A 14,599-nucleotide genomic window follows, 5' to 3' on the forward strand; every position below is an offset into this window, starting at 1 on the left:
TTTCAAAACTGCTCTTTCAGGAATTCCCTGGTGGCACAGTGGATTGAAGGATCTGGTTTTGTGGCTGCTGTGGCATGTGCTTGATCCTGGGCCTAGGAGCTTCCAGATGCCGTGGCATGGCAGGAAAAAAATTGCTCTTTCATTTTCCCCTGCTTTTTAGCTCCCACAGCCTTGAAGCCTCTCGGAGAAAGGATTTCCATGTCACGCTGCCTGTTGTCCTAGCCGCCTATCTGTTGTCCCTACTGCCAGTCTCATGCCAGATACTGCTACCAGATCAGTGTTGGTAAAGCAGTGCTTCCACTGTTACCACTTCTTTGCTCATAGCCTGCAGGTTGCAAAACAGCCCTTTGCATCTGGTAGTGAACCCCACGATTAAACCCCGTGACCCTTCCAAATGCATTGTCCACTACTGCCCTAAAGTAACCCTTCCATGATAATCAGTCTTTTTTTCTCTCCTAAATATTCCTCTCCTTTCTCACCTCTATACCACTGCCCTCACACCACCTCCCCTCACAAACTATCCTTTTAATGAATTGATTCACCTACTCAACACCTATCTCTTCAGCATTGCTCTATGCCTAGTGCCTTGGATACAATGAGAATCGGCTCTCATAGATTATAGCTTAGCGTGGAAGACAGAGTCATTAATATCTTCAACAGATATTTATTAGGTGCTAACATGTTCTAGGGACTATAGCAGCAGACAAAGCAGACAAAAATTTCTGCCGTCATGTAGCTTAAATTCTGGTGAGAGGAGATAAGACAGTAAACAAGAAAAGTAAAATATTCAGTGTGTTAAGTGGTAGTAATTATTGTGGAAAAACATAAAGCAGAGGGTGGAGATGGAAAGTTTGTTAGGGAAGACAGCGATTTTTCTTTTTCTGTCTTTCTTTTTTTCTGGGCTGCACCTGAGGCATATGGCCAGGGATTGAACTTCGTCCTCATGGATACCAGTCAGATTTGTTTCCTCTGAGCCAAGACTGCAATTTTTAAAAGGATAAGCGGAGAGGGCCTGTGAAAGTGATTACCAAAAAAAAAGAGAGGGAGTGGGATGGACTGGGAATGTGGGGTTAATAGATGCAAACTATTGCCTTTGGAATAGATCCTGCTGTGTAGCACTGGGAACTATATCTAGTCACGTATGATGGAGCATGATAATGTGAGAAAAAAATGTATATGGGTATGTGTGACTGGTCCCCTTGCTGTAGAGTAGAAAATTGACAGAACACTGTAAATCAGCTATAATGGGAAAAATAAAAGTCATTATTATAAAAAATAAATAAAAATAAAAACAAATTTCTATTGAGTTCAGAAATAAAAATGACAAAATTTAAAAAAATTTAAAAATATTATGGTCGCACCCATGACATATGTAAGTTCCCGGGCCAGAGATTGAATCCATGCCCAGCTGTGACCTATGCTACAGCTGTGGCAACGCCAGATCCTTTAATCTTCTACCCCAGGCCAGGGATCTGACCTGAACCTCTGCAGCAACCCAAGCTGCTGCAGTTGGATTCTTAACCCACTGTGCCATAGTGGGAACTCTGACTGCTATTTGAGTCAAGACCGGAAGCAGGTCCTTAGGTGAGTCCTGACGCCATTTGGCAGAGTGTATTATAGATAAAGAGATGAGTAAATGCAAAGGCCCTGGGGTGGGAATATACCTGGTGTGTTTTAGGGCTACCTGCACAAAGGCAGAGTGGCCGAGGAGAGTAGTATGAAATGAGATCAGAGGGTGCTGGATTTCATAGGGTTCTGCAGGCCAGTGGAAGGCCTTTGGCTGATACTGAGTGAGATGGAGGGTGATGACATCTGGCCTAGCTGCCTAGCCCGGATTGAGGAGAGACTGTAGGGGCAACAAAAGAAGAAAAAGTTAGATGACCTGGGAGGCTGACGCCACGATCAACAAGGCAGATGATGGTGGTTTCAGCAAGGATGGGAGCAGGATTTGCTGACAGATTGGATGTGGGGTAAAGATAGAGAAGTCAAGGATGGCTCTAAGGTTTCTGGTCTGAGCAAATGCAAGGATGGAGTTCTGTGTTCTGACATGGGAGGACAGCTGCTGGAAGTTTGGGATGGGGTGACGATCAGGAGCTCAATTTTAGATGAAGCCTGAGATGCCTATTAGACATTAAAGAAGAGAGGTCAAGCTGACATTTGGGAATATGAGTTTGGGGTTCAAGTGAGAGATCTGAGAATCATCATCGTATAAGAAGCCATGTTTTAAAAGTTTTATTTTATATTTATTTATTTGTCTTTCTCTCTTTTTACGGCTGCACCCACTGCATAAGGAGGTTCCCAGGCTAGGGGTCCAGCTGTAGCTGTAGCCACCAGCCTACACCAGGGCCACAGCAACGTGGGATCTGAGGCGCGTCTGCGACCTACACCACAGCTCACGCAACACCAGATCCTTAACCCACTGAGCAAGGCCAGGGATCAAACCTGCACCCTCATGGATGCCAGTGAGGTTCATTAACCTCTGAGCCACAATGGGAACTCCAAATTATTTATTTATTTATTTATTTATTTTGTTTTTGCATTTCTTGGCTGCTCCTGCGGCACATGAGGTTCCAGGCTAGGGTCGAATGCACTATAGCCGCTGCCTAGCCAGAGCCACAGCAACGCGGATCGAGCGCGTCTGCGACTACACCACAGCTCACGGCAACGCCGGATCGTTAACCCACTGAGCAAGGCCAGGGATCGAACCTGCACCTCATGGTTCCAGTCAGATTCGTTAACCTCTGAGCCATGACGGGAACTCCAAATTTTTTTTTAAACAGAAAGTTTCAAACACATGCAAAACCAGAATAGTACAATGATCCGCCATGTACCCATCACCCAGCTTTGACAGTCATTGCTTTCTGCTGTTTCTACGTAGTATTTAAAGCCTTGAGACTGGATGGTATCTCCATGGGAGTGAGGGTAGAGAGGTAAGAGCAGACAGTGGCCAAGTCCTGGACTATTTCAGCATTAAAAGGTTGGGAAAATGAGGAGGAGCTGCTAAGGAGACTGAAAGGAAGCAGTCAAGGAAACAGGAACAGAACCAGATTATGGTATCCTGGAAGCCAAGTGGAGAAACACTCTCCAAGTAACAATTTAATTACAGTCGGATAAGTGCTAAGGAAGAAGAAGTGTGCGGTGAGGATGCGTAACTTACACTGGCCTGGTTTGGGGGCGGGGGGTGTTCAGGGAAGGCTTCCCTGAGGAGGTGACATTCAAGCTGCAGCCCTCCTTCATCCTATCTATCTCCAACTTAAAGCCTGCTTCTTCCATCCTGCTTCTACTCTGCCAATCAGCTCCTCCTTTCTGGAATGGCTTTTTGGAGGACTGTGTACCAGGCCTTACAGTGTCCGGAGGACGCATGGTGAGAAGGATATAACACCTGTCTTCAGGGAGCTCATACTCTCGCGAAGAGACTGACAAGCCAGTGATTTTGTTACAGGGTGGTTGAGTACTACTGCCACCTAAGCACAGTGAGCCTTGAGAGCACCAGGGAGGGGCACATAACTTCCCCAAGGGCTGGGCAGGGCGGGAGTGGGGGGAGTCAGGAAAGGCTTTCTGGGGGTAACACCTCTGCACCTACCCTTCAGCCTGGCTTAGACCTTTCAAGTGTTAACCCTTGCCCACGGCTTGGATTCCACTTCCTGCCTGAGCTCTCTGGCCCAGACTAAATCCTGACCTCAGCACTGGGCTTGGCTCTCCTTCTCCCCCAAGATGAGCTGGTGCAGCCTGGGTTCCCCCTTCTGACCTATCATCCTCTGCTCTTGCTCTGGAATCTGCACTGACTTGTCCTCCCTCGAACAGCCAGGGCTTTCTGCCTCCACAACACCTTTGGGACTAAGAGTGGCCTAAGGACTCACCTTAGGGGAAAACAGGTATCTGAAGAAGGAGTAAGAGCATGTGGGTAAATCAGTAACTAAAAACCGCAGGATAGAAATCTCTTGGAGTTCCTGTCGTTGCTCAGTAGTTAATGAATCCGACTAGGAACCATGAGGTTGGGGGTTTGATCCTTGGCCTTGCTCACTGGGTTAAGGATCCGGCATTGCCGTGAGCTGTGGTATAGGTCGCCGACACGGCTCAGATCCCACGTTGCTGTGGCTCTGGCATAGGCCAGCAGCTACAGCTCCAATTAGACCCCTAGCTTGGGAACCTCCATATGCTGCAGGTGCAGCCCTAGAAAAAGGAAAAAAAAAAAGAAAGAAAAATATCTCTTGCAATCAAGTCAAAGCCAGGAAGGGAGAGAACACGCTTATCTTGATCACCAGGAATCCCCAACTAGGATAGCAAAGTGGATGGCAGGAAATAAATGTTCAGCAAATGTTGAATGCATAGTTCTTAGCCTAAGCTGACCTTCTAACTCCTGCTCGGTATCCTAGCTCCTGTCCAGGTGCAGAACGCCTTCCTCATACCTGGCATTCAAGAGGACCCTTTGCAAAGATTTTCATAGGGTCACTTGATGGTTCTTTGAAAAACAGGTTTGACCTGTTTCACTACCAGGCTTGTCTTATATAAATTTCCAAGCAAAAAACAAACCAAACTCCCTGCTATTGCTCTCTGCTTCCAGAGGCAGCTCATTCCAAGGCCAAGGAGCTGAGGCAAAGGGCAGCCCATTTGCTCCGAAGCCACTTTCCCTTCCTGCCTTCTCGATCCTCACCCGGGGACAGCGGTGGGGCGGGTATGTGCCAGCGTCTGCGCCCCCTCCCTGGCACCCAGGGACTGTCCGTCCCCAGGGGCTGCCCAGGAAGGGAAATCCCGGAGGAAGCCATTGTTGTCATTATCACATCCTCTATTGTCGTCGTCGGCTGAAGCATGCCTAGAAGCCCCTTTCTCGCCTAGGGTCCCGGAGTGCCTATTTCCAGCTCGTTCTACGAGGCCGCTTTGGGCAGGGCTCCCGCAGCCGCGCCCTGGAGGGAGCAGTGGCTCTCGCGTCACAGCTCCAAGGCTCTCAGAATTGGCAAAGCCCCAGACCTGGTGCGGAGGGAGCTTCGAAAACCGACGGCGCCAGGCCGGACGGGCCAGGTCCCTGGCACAGGCGAACGGGGACCCGAGTTGCACCCCAGCTCTGACGGGGACCAACAAGGTGACCTTGGCTGGTGGCTTCCTCTTTCGCAAATTCAGTTTGCCCTCCTATAACCGGAGAAGGAGCTGAGGCCCCATGCCTCTAGGGAGAGTGTGGGGGGGGAGCCCCCCCCAACTCTCGCTCTCTTGTTGGGCGAGGACTTTGGGCTGGGCCCTGGGCGGGGAGCTGGGCGGAGAGTGCGGAGGAGAGGCTAACGGGTGCCCGGTGCAGGGCGTGGGTGGAGGCGCTGCGCCTAAGCGCGCGCAGACCCTTTCGTTCTTCCGCTCCGCACGGCTCCCCGGCGCAGTACGATCCCTCAGTACACGCCGCCCGCAAACCTTGGCACCAGCCGCACTCTCCCCCGCCGGAACAGCCAGCCCGCCGCCCAGCTTGCCTAATCCGTTCAAACCTCACCTCCTCCGCGAAGCTCTCCCGGGTTAACCCCATCACTTCCAACCACTCTGGCGCTTACTCCAGGTTTTTTGGTTGGTTTGTTTTTGGAAGTGCGCACGCAGTCTCATTGTTTGGAAAAACAATGTTAGGGGTAGATGCCTATCGCCAGAACCCTACATTCATTCTGAAGGCTATTCTGAAGCCCTGTGTATTCTGAAGGGTGCGACTGAAGTGTTTCGCCTGAGCTAAGTAACCACTCCCACTCCACGCTTCCCCATCCGTGTTCACTCTTTCTCCTCCTCCTACGGATCTTCCTCTTTAGAGTGTCACAGCTTGGAGTGCACAATCCAATCACCACCCCATTTTCATTCTATATTGGCAGCAGGTGTGAGGGGCAGCGACCATTGAGCATTTGAAGCTCTGACTCCAGGCTCAGTCACCGACTTTGCTGTAAGTCCCTCCTAACCCGGCCTTAGTTAGAATGAGGCAAAATGAGGTAATGCTCAGGAAGGTGCTCCAGGTTTGGAGGGAAGGAATCACCGATAACAAGCCGAACGCAGCCTCCTTCAGTGAACTTGGGGCTTGTGACCCCAGAGAGGGGACACGCTCTTCCCTCCGGCTGCCCCGGCCTTTGAGTGACAACACGGTAGCGCGCGCTGTCTCCAGGCTCCAGTGCGGCGCCCTGAACCGAGGAGGGAGAGAGGATGGGGTTCCAGTACCAGCCCTTTATTCACTGGTCTCATGACATTGGACACTTCTTCCTCTAAGACTCAGTTTACTCGCCGGAAAAATAGGGATAATTACAAAGGAGAGCAAGAAGCTTTTTGTCACTCCATCTTTCTGTAAATAAATAAATAAATAAAATAATGAGCTGTACTGTATGTGGCTGCAGAATACTCTCGAATGCCGACCCCACATCCTCCACAGAGGGGTTTCTGGCCGGAGTCCCTGTAGTTCTCCCGGATGTGTCACACTGCTCTCCCCGCATTCTTTCGGGTTCTCTCCTCCACACCTGTTTCTGCCTCCGTGTAGGGGGCTGGTTCCCTGAGGTGACGGGTGACAGGGCGGGGGACGCCCTGGAGCGGACCTGCACCGGGCGGGGTCCCTTTGGGCGAAGATGGGTCGGCAGGTCCCCAGGATTGAGACGCTCAGCCGGGAACCGGTGGGCGGGGCTTGGGTGGGGCGGGGCTAGTCCGCCCAGGAATGGGGCTATGGAGATTAGGGGTGCTCTAGAACCCGGCGGGGAAGCGCAGGGCTCCCACCGCCTCCACCTGGCTCTGGCTGGGGAAAATGGGTCTTTGGCTCTGGGGGCGGGGCTCCGGGGCGGGGCTTGGGCGTGGGGGGGAGAGGCCGAGGGGCCTGGAGGCGGGGCTTGAGGAGCTCGCCCCACGCGGGGCGGGGCTCCAGCAGCCGCGGGATCTGCAGTTCGGACTCCCAGCGCCACAGTCGCCGCAGTTCCTTCCACTCTGGTGGCCCCGCGGCCGTGAGGGGATCCCGGGGGTCGGCTGGCCGCTCGGACTTGGCTCGGGATCGGCCCCGCCTCTCCCTCCCTCACTGGGGCCTAGACGGCCGGGGCCGCGGGGAAATGGAGCCCTCTCCCACCGCTGGGGGCTCGGAGACCACTCGCCTGGTGAGCCCCCGAGACCGTGGCGGCATTGGTGGCGGCCTGCGTTTGAAGAGGTAGGACAGACCTGCGTCGGCCCTCGGCCGCGGGGCGCCACGCTTCTGCCTTCCGTCCATTTCGTTGTCTCTCTCGGCGCGGCCCCAGCTGGCCGCCCCAGGTCACCGCGACCCCCTCGGCTTTGCGGCGCTGGGCTCTGGCCCCTCTGGCCGCACAGAGACCCCTCCAACCTGCCCGACCAGTCCGGACCTCCGCCGCTCACCAGCCCGCTCTGCCTCCTCCCGGCCGCCCCTTTCTCCAGATCCTAGGAAACGGTCCCCCGGCCCGCCCCCTAAGCCTCCTGACCCCTGGGCCGCCCCTGCCGCGTCTGACTTCCCCGCGAGCGATGCCCCTCCGTCGGGCCGGAGTCCGCGCCAGGTGCCCCGAAGTACGCATTGCTCCGGGGCCCTGGCGGTGGGAGCCCCTCGCCGCCTGGGCTTCGCAGCCCCATCTGCAGGCCCCTGGCCCTCCCCTCCGCGCGCCCGGGGTCGGGGCGCCCTCACCAGCACCGCCAGCCGTGGGCACCCGGGCAAAGGATGGGGCCGGGCCCCGCGGCGGGTCTTCCAGCCTCCTGGGGGGCGGGCGGCTGCGGGGAAGCGAGGGGGCGGCAAGGAAGGAGCAGGTGCGGTCTGGGCGGCGGGGGTATTCCCGGCTCCGCACAGACGGGGCCGGGGGCGGCGAGGTGTGAAATGAGGAGCTCCGAGCGGTCGGGACAGCGGGCCGGGGGCGGCCGGAGAACCGCCTCCGCGTCCCGCCGGCCGCCCGCGCCCGGCGCCCGCTGCCTCTGTCCGCCTTGTCCCCACTCTGGGCCGCACCAGGCCCTCCCTGGCCATCTCCGCTGGCCATTTTGTCTGCTGGCCCACCGTCCGTTTATCTCGGGAATTTGAAAGGGTCTCCGGCTTTTTCTCTTTCCTCATTTGTCCCAATCTTTCCTGTTCCCTTCGACCCCTCTCCTTTTGTCTCTGATGTGGTGCCTCTGGATTTCTTTCTCTTTTCCTGGGTGGGGGAGGTAAACCTGGGCGGGTAGGAGAGTGGATGGACAGAAGGAAGGGGAGACTTCCCATCAGACCCTCCCCCCCCCCCCCCCCGGGCGGAGAGCTGCAGACGGGGGCAGCTTGTGGGGGCTCCAGGCGTGGTCCTAGCATCTCTTCACTTCCTTTTGACTCTGCTTCAGGCCAGGCTCCCCTCTCTGCATCTCCCCTCTACCCCACTCAATAGTATTTGTTGTTGGGGGGGTGGTCAGAGGACCAGGGAGAGAAAACTGCCCTTTTCCCTAAACAGCAGGTAGTGGGCCCCCCCATCCACACACACCCACACAGCAACAATGAAGCTTCCTTAGTGCCCAATTAATGCAGAACAAAAGGGAGCAGCCTGTTGATGGGTGGCTACCTTCATGCCTGGCTGCACTGTGTCTTACCGGCCAGGGAAGGCATCTTGCCCACTGCCCCAAAAGCCAGTCATCCTCTCTTTGCTCTTCAGACCTGCATCTCTGACTCCCAGGTTATCTTCGCTCTCATATGACCATTAGTCACCAAATCCTGCAGTAGTTTCTGGAAGAAGCTCTTCCCTACCTACCTGCCCCTCCTCTAAAATTCTGCGCAAGGAGCCTCTGGCCTGGTCTGTTCTGGACTTCTCCACCTCCTCCCCTCTCTTCCTCCCAGACCAGAACAGCAGCAAGGTCATCCATCTCATGGCTCAAGAAAGATTAAATCAGTGTGTCTCCTTGATGTTCCTTTGAGCCCATCACTCTCCTCCTTAGCCCTTCCCCTGGTTTCTCACGCTTAACCTCCAAGCTGCCTGTCTTGTCCTTGTCATTCCATGTGTCTGGAGCCCCTTTCTCTACCTAGGTCTTATCATAAACCTTTTGCCCCCTGTGAAGTTCTCATTTCCATTAGAGTTGGTCACTCCTTCCCCTGTGCTCCCAAAGCCTTTGTTTATACCCCTCCCAGCTCCAGCTTCCCCTTGCATTTGTGACACATCTGTCTCTCCCACCAGACCGGGCTTCAGTATGTGTGCACTGCCTCGTGCATCTCACAGAAGGACGAGGATGGGCTTCAAAACCACCCTCATCTCCCATCACCTCTGGGAACACACCTGCAATCATACACACCCAGATTCTAAGGCTTGCAAGGGAATTCCCAGAAGCAAATCTACCTGCCAGCACTTGAATTTTCCCGAGGAGCACCAAATGTGCCCCCACCTCCCTCACACCTGAATTCACCCACTTGGCAGAGCTTTCCTCAACCAGAAGGCCCCGGGCACCCCTCCCCACTTGACTGCTGTGATCACATTTCTGTCTGGAGCCTTCATTTTCTTCTTGTCACACCTCCATGAGTATTTCTAGGACTCCTTTTCTATTTAGGTCCTTTATGCTGTGGAAGGTTCTGTGCTCCCTGGGGTTCAGGTTGGGTAGTAGTGGGGGTGAGAAGTAGGCCAGAATGGACCTCAAACTCAGTCAGCCTGGCTCAGCCTCTAGCATCTCCAGGTGAGGCCCCCTGGCTCCATTCATTTGTCAAGGGAGGCTTATGGCACCTGCGGGAAGGGGGCTCTGCTGGGTGCCCATGTTCAGGCCGCGGTCCAGCTAACATGTGGCAGACTCCCCATCTAGCGCATCTCCCGCTACCACCCCAGCCACAGCAGTCTGCACTCGCTCTTCCCCATGACAACCCAGCTCTGGAATCTGGCCATGAGTTCTCGGTGCCAGGAACTTCAGACTTTTTGGGTCCCAACATTCTACTCCTCTTAAAGCGCCACGTTCAGCTGCATGTCTAGAGAGGGAAAGTGGAGGACCGGGCGTGCAGGCATCGGGATGTAGGTCTGGGAGGGAGGCACCAAGGTCACGGCCACAGGCGAGCCCCACTCCTTTCACGTGACCCCCCCCTCATATTGCCTTGGCCTGGTGCCTCCTCTCTAGCAAAACCCCTCCCATTCTTCTAGGCCTTTCTCAGGAGCCTCCTTCAGTTGTTTCCCCAATTTCCTCAGGTCTATCCCTCTGTCAGAGCCCTGAAACCCTTTGTTTTAACTGCTCTAAGGCCACAGCTCCCTTCTGCCTCTCATAGTGTTTAGGTACACATTTGTCTTCTTCACCAAAGGCTCCCAGAAAGGGTTTCCTGCCATTGTGTGTTCCTGGCGGTACCTGTCAAAATGGATTGATTTGGCTGGAGTCTCCTCTCCGCTGGGTGGGCCTCTAACCAGCTGTGTGGCCTTCGTAAGCCCCTCTCCCTCTCTGAGCCTCACGCTTCTAATTCTTTAATAAATGGTGGACCAGACCATCTCTCAGGTGCTTTCCGGGTGTGCCGTGAGATTCTCTGGCTCTGTATACGATGTGAGCAGGGAGGCTGGGACTTGAGTTGTCTCTTTAGCCCCCATCTGTCCTGTGGCCCTCCGTCCACAAGGTTCCCGGGTTTGACCAGGCCTTGGGAAAGGAGAGAGAGAGATTCGACATCGCTGAAGCCAGTCTGGGGACCCAGGACCTGGGAGTGAGGAGCAGGTGAGCCCACAAGCCAGGCCCTGGGCTGAACTGGGTTGCCCGCCTCAGTCTCTTCACAGAGGCCTCAGAGCCCGTCCCCGAGGAGCCCAAACCCACAGAGATGTCCTTCCAGCACTGCCACAAGGACCCCCTGCCCCAGCCGGGTCTCACCCCTGAGAGGCTGCAGGCGCAGAGGCAGCTGTGCGCCGCCTGTGCTGTGTGCTGCGTCTTCATGGCCGGGGAGGTCGTCGGTAAGTCGGAAAGCAGCTCCTCCAACCCCATCCTCCGGACACCTGCCGAAGCCACTTTCCAGCCAGAGTCCCAGGGACATTCCTGGGTGGAGATGCCGAGAAGATGAGGGTGGCCGGGACGGGGGCGCTGGGTGCCGGGGACTCAGGCAGGGGGAGAGGGTGACAGGCAGCACCCAGGGGATTCAGGGCAAGGGCTGGGCGAGGTCTGGCTTCTCCGTATGAACCGGTCTTTAAGAAGCCCTACTTTCTTGTTATTACGATATGTTATTATAGAAAAACTAGAAAACTGGATGAGTGCAAAAACAAAAAAACAAAACAAAAACAAAACAAAACAAAACCTATGTGTAATCCCATCAGCAGAGAACAATTGCAGGGCATGTTTGGTCTATATCCCCCCATCTCTTTTTCACGCCTCCATAACCACGATGTTGTTTTCTGAATGGAAACGGCCACACATTGATTTCCCCTTGCAGGTGGGTATTTGGCGCACAGCCTGGCCATTATGACCGATGCAGCCCACCTGTTGGCAGACGTGGGCAGCATGATGGGCAGCCTCTTCTCCCTTTGGCTCTCTACCCGTCCAGCCACCCGCACCATGACCTTTGGCTGGCACCGTTCAGGTAAGGCCTCTGCGTGGCCCGATGACCCTCCTGCCTTGCCAGAGGGTACCTGTCAGGGTCCCGGGCCGCCCTCTGATAGCTTGTCTCCCCCTGCAGAGACTCTGGGGGCTCTGGCCTCTGTGGTCTCCCTCTGGATGGTCACTGGCATCCTTCTGTACCTGGCTTTCATCCGCCTGCTGCACAGCGACTACCACATCGAGGGGGGTGCCATGCTGCTGACCGCCAGCATCGCAGTCTGTGCCAATCTGCTGTACGTCCCAGTATGGAGCAGGCACCCGTGGGATACAGGGCGAGGGGGCCTCCTCCAGGACGGAGGGCTGGCTCTCCCGACAGACACACAGCTTGTACCCACCGTTCTCGTCTGTCTGCCCTGGGGAGGCCTGAGGAGGGACTGGAGGAGTAGAGACCTAGGATTCAGAGTCCCCAGACCTTGCTAAAGGCCTGCCGAGTACTGTCCGCTCTGCTGGGAGCTGTCATCAGCACTGACTCAATTAAAGCTCGCAACCACCCCCGCGGGGTAGGTGGTGTCACACCTAGTCCACAGTTAACGAAACGGATTCCACGAGGTGACTTGACCAGGGCCTATAGCTGTTTCAGTAGCCGGGCCAGGATCTGAATCCACAGCTCTGGCACCGAGTCTTCTTGCCCCCAGGGTGCACCGTGTGTCTCTCCTGGACAGTAGTGTCTTTTTCCTGGGGCTGGGCAGATAGGTGGAGAAAGGGCTCTGGGGGAGGTGAGAAGGAGGTGTGGAGATGGGCGGAGGAGGCTGGGAGCAGGCTGCCTGGGCTGAGCTGCTCTGCTTCCCCCTCAGAATGGCCTTTGTGCTGCACCAGGCTGGGCCCCCCCACAGCCACGGGTCTAGGGGGCAGAGTATGCACCGCTGGAGGAGGGGCCTGGGGAGGCCCTGCCCCTGGGGAACACCAGCGTCCGGGCGGCCTTTGTGCATGTGCTGGGGGACCTCCTGCAGAGCCTTGGGGTGCTGGCTGCCTCCGTCCTCATCTACTTCAAGGTACCGTCCATGCGAGCCTGCCCCAGCCTTCCTCCCCTAACTCCGCACCCCAGCTCCTCCTTCCCGGACCCCTAGCACCCACCTCCTCCAGTTCCCAGCTCCCCAGGACTCCTGGGTCCCCCCCACCCTGGTCCCCCACCTGCAGTAGTGTGTTCCCAGGTCCTGTTTTGTCTAGGACACCCCTAAGGCTTCCTCTGAAAATCCCCCAATTCCTAGGCGTGGGGCTTTTCTCTCTACAGCCTCAATACAAGGCAGCTGACCCCATCAGCACCTTCCTCTTCTCCATCTGCGCCCTCGGATCCACCGCTCCCACCCTCCGAGACGTTCTCCGCGTCCTCATGGAAGGTGAGTCAGGCACCGCTGCTCCCCACCCTCCAGGGCCCTCTCCGACCTCTCTCCGGGGCTGCGGGCCCCACTTTTCTCTGCAGACAGTGGGGAGAAGGCCTCTTGCTGGGAGGAGGATTCAGAGATGGGGTGAACAGCGAGCATCCGTAGAGCAGCGTCGCAGGCCCAGGGAGGTGGGGTCCTGACCTCTGGGCAGGAGCGGCCTTGGAAACAAGGTGTGGTGGGTGCTGCTTGCAGGTACCCCCCGAAGTGTGGGGTTCGAGCCTGTGCGAGATACCCTGTTGTCAGTGCCAGGAGTCCGGGCAACCCATGAGTTGCACCTGTGGTCCCTCACGCTCACCTACCACGTTGCCTCTGCACACCTGGCCATCGGTGAGTCCACAGCGGCCCCGGCCGGGCCCTTCCGGGAAACATGTCCCCTTCCCCTCCCACCCTCCATGCCTAGAAAGATGGTCTGAATTCCCGGGATTTTTTTCTGTCTCTTTGGCTTTCTCGGTCTCTGTCTCTTGTCTCTCTCTCTCAATCTCTTTCGTGCATGTTGGAGGCAGGAGAGGCCTCACCGTCTCTGAATTAGCGCAGGGAGCCAGCAGCCCTTTCAGAGACCACGAGTCCCTACAGGTCTGGTGACGGGGCAGAGTTAGGTAAATTAGGGCTCCTCCACGCAGTGGGGTATCATGTAACTATTAAAAATGATGACTATGAAGACTGTATGGCAACTCGGAAAAATGTTTATGGTATGAGGCGAAGAGAAAAAAAGCTGAATATAAAATTATAGCTACATTATGATTCAACTATTTAAAATATATATGGTGACTCATGAGCTGACAAAGGATTTTTGAGTTTCTTCCAGATGCAAGAAGCAATCAGAGACATGCAATTTGGATGCCAAAAATATTATATTTTGTAGGGTTTTTGATGGTAACTCTAGAGGGACAATGGGACCAGCATATTTAACATCTGGATTGTCCTGGAAAAGGGGGTGGTATGGCTGCGGAAGTGCACAGCTGTATAGTGGTACTCAAAGAGCAGAGAAGCCTAGAAAAATAAGAACAGTTGAGTGTGTTGGCCTGGTCAATCAGGGATGAGTCTCTCCCAGCTTTTCTTTGACCGGTTTACGCTGTTCCTACAATACCGAGAGAAAATAAAGCTTCCCGTTCAATGCTTTCATGCGTGCGAGCCCCTGGGTCCCCCTTCACCCATCCTTATCTGGGCCCCTGCCTGATTCCTGACTCCCCTGGGAACCTGCTGCCTCTTATCACTCCCCCGCAGACTCCACAGCTGACCCCGAAGCTGTCCTGGCTGAAGCCACATCCCGGCTCCACTCCCGGTTTGGATTCTCCAGCTGTACCCTGCAGGTCGAGCAGTACCAGCCTGAGATGGCCCAGTGCCTGCGCTGCCGGGAGCCCCCCCAAGCCTGAGCCACGGCCCCACCTGCCTCCCCCCACTGCCAGGCCCCTGGCTCAGCCTTGGACTCTCAGCACCTGCCTCCCTGCTCACGGAGAAGTGGCAGAGCTGGGCCTGCACCCTTCCTCCCTCCCCGCTTCCACCTGCCGACCCCCCAGCCCCAGTGGGCAAGACCAGAGTGTGTGTGGGGCGTGGGCCCGGAGTCAGGCTGAACAGGGAACTCAGAGCAGTGGGGGGGTGTAGAAGTCCCGCGGTCCCCGCTCCCTGTGGTCTGGGGAGGCCCCAGTGTCCTTTCCGTGCAGTTCATTATTTGTTGTGTGGCAGGCTGGCTGGGAGCATCTGCCTGTCTGTGTGCTGTTGGTGTGCCTATGCCTGGGGGAGGTCAGCAG

The 14,599-nt window shown here is 55.7% G+C and overlaps 1 protein-coding gene and 1 long non-coding RNA gene across 2 annotated transcripts; one reads left to right on the forward strand and one right to left on the reverse strand.

The window, feature by feature from the left end:
• Positions 5,474–6,708, reverse strand: LOC110260047. Its single transcript, XR_002342811.1, has 2 exons — positions 6,465–6,708; positions 5,474–6,292 (listed from the first exon to the last, which is right to left on the reverse strand). It is a non-coding gene; the product is annotated as an uncharacterized LOC110260047 (long non-coding RNA).
• On the forward strand, positions 6,966–14,397 carry SLC30A3 (solute carrier family 30 member 3). The gene is given in 9 exon segments (NM_001139474.1): positions 6,966–7,132; positions 10,651–10,832; positions 11,306–11,452; positions 11,549–11,702; positions 12,264–12,316; positions 12,319–12,461; positions 12,701–12,806; positions 13,044–13,178; positions 14,076–14,397. Coding segments are annotated over 9 exon segments (1,164 nt in total). The 5' UTR covers positions 6,966–7,037; the 3' UTR covers positions 14,225–14,397.

The sequence above is a fragment of the Sus scrofa genome, chromosome 3 (assembly GCF_000003025.6).
Source record: "Sus scrofa isolate TJ Tabasco breed Duroc chromosome 3, Sscrofa11.1, whole genome shotgun sequence".
In the NCBI taxonomy this organism is placed as follows: domain Eukaryota; kingdom Metazoa; phylum Chordata; class Mammalia; order Artiodactyla; family Suidae; genus Sus; species Sus scrofa.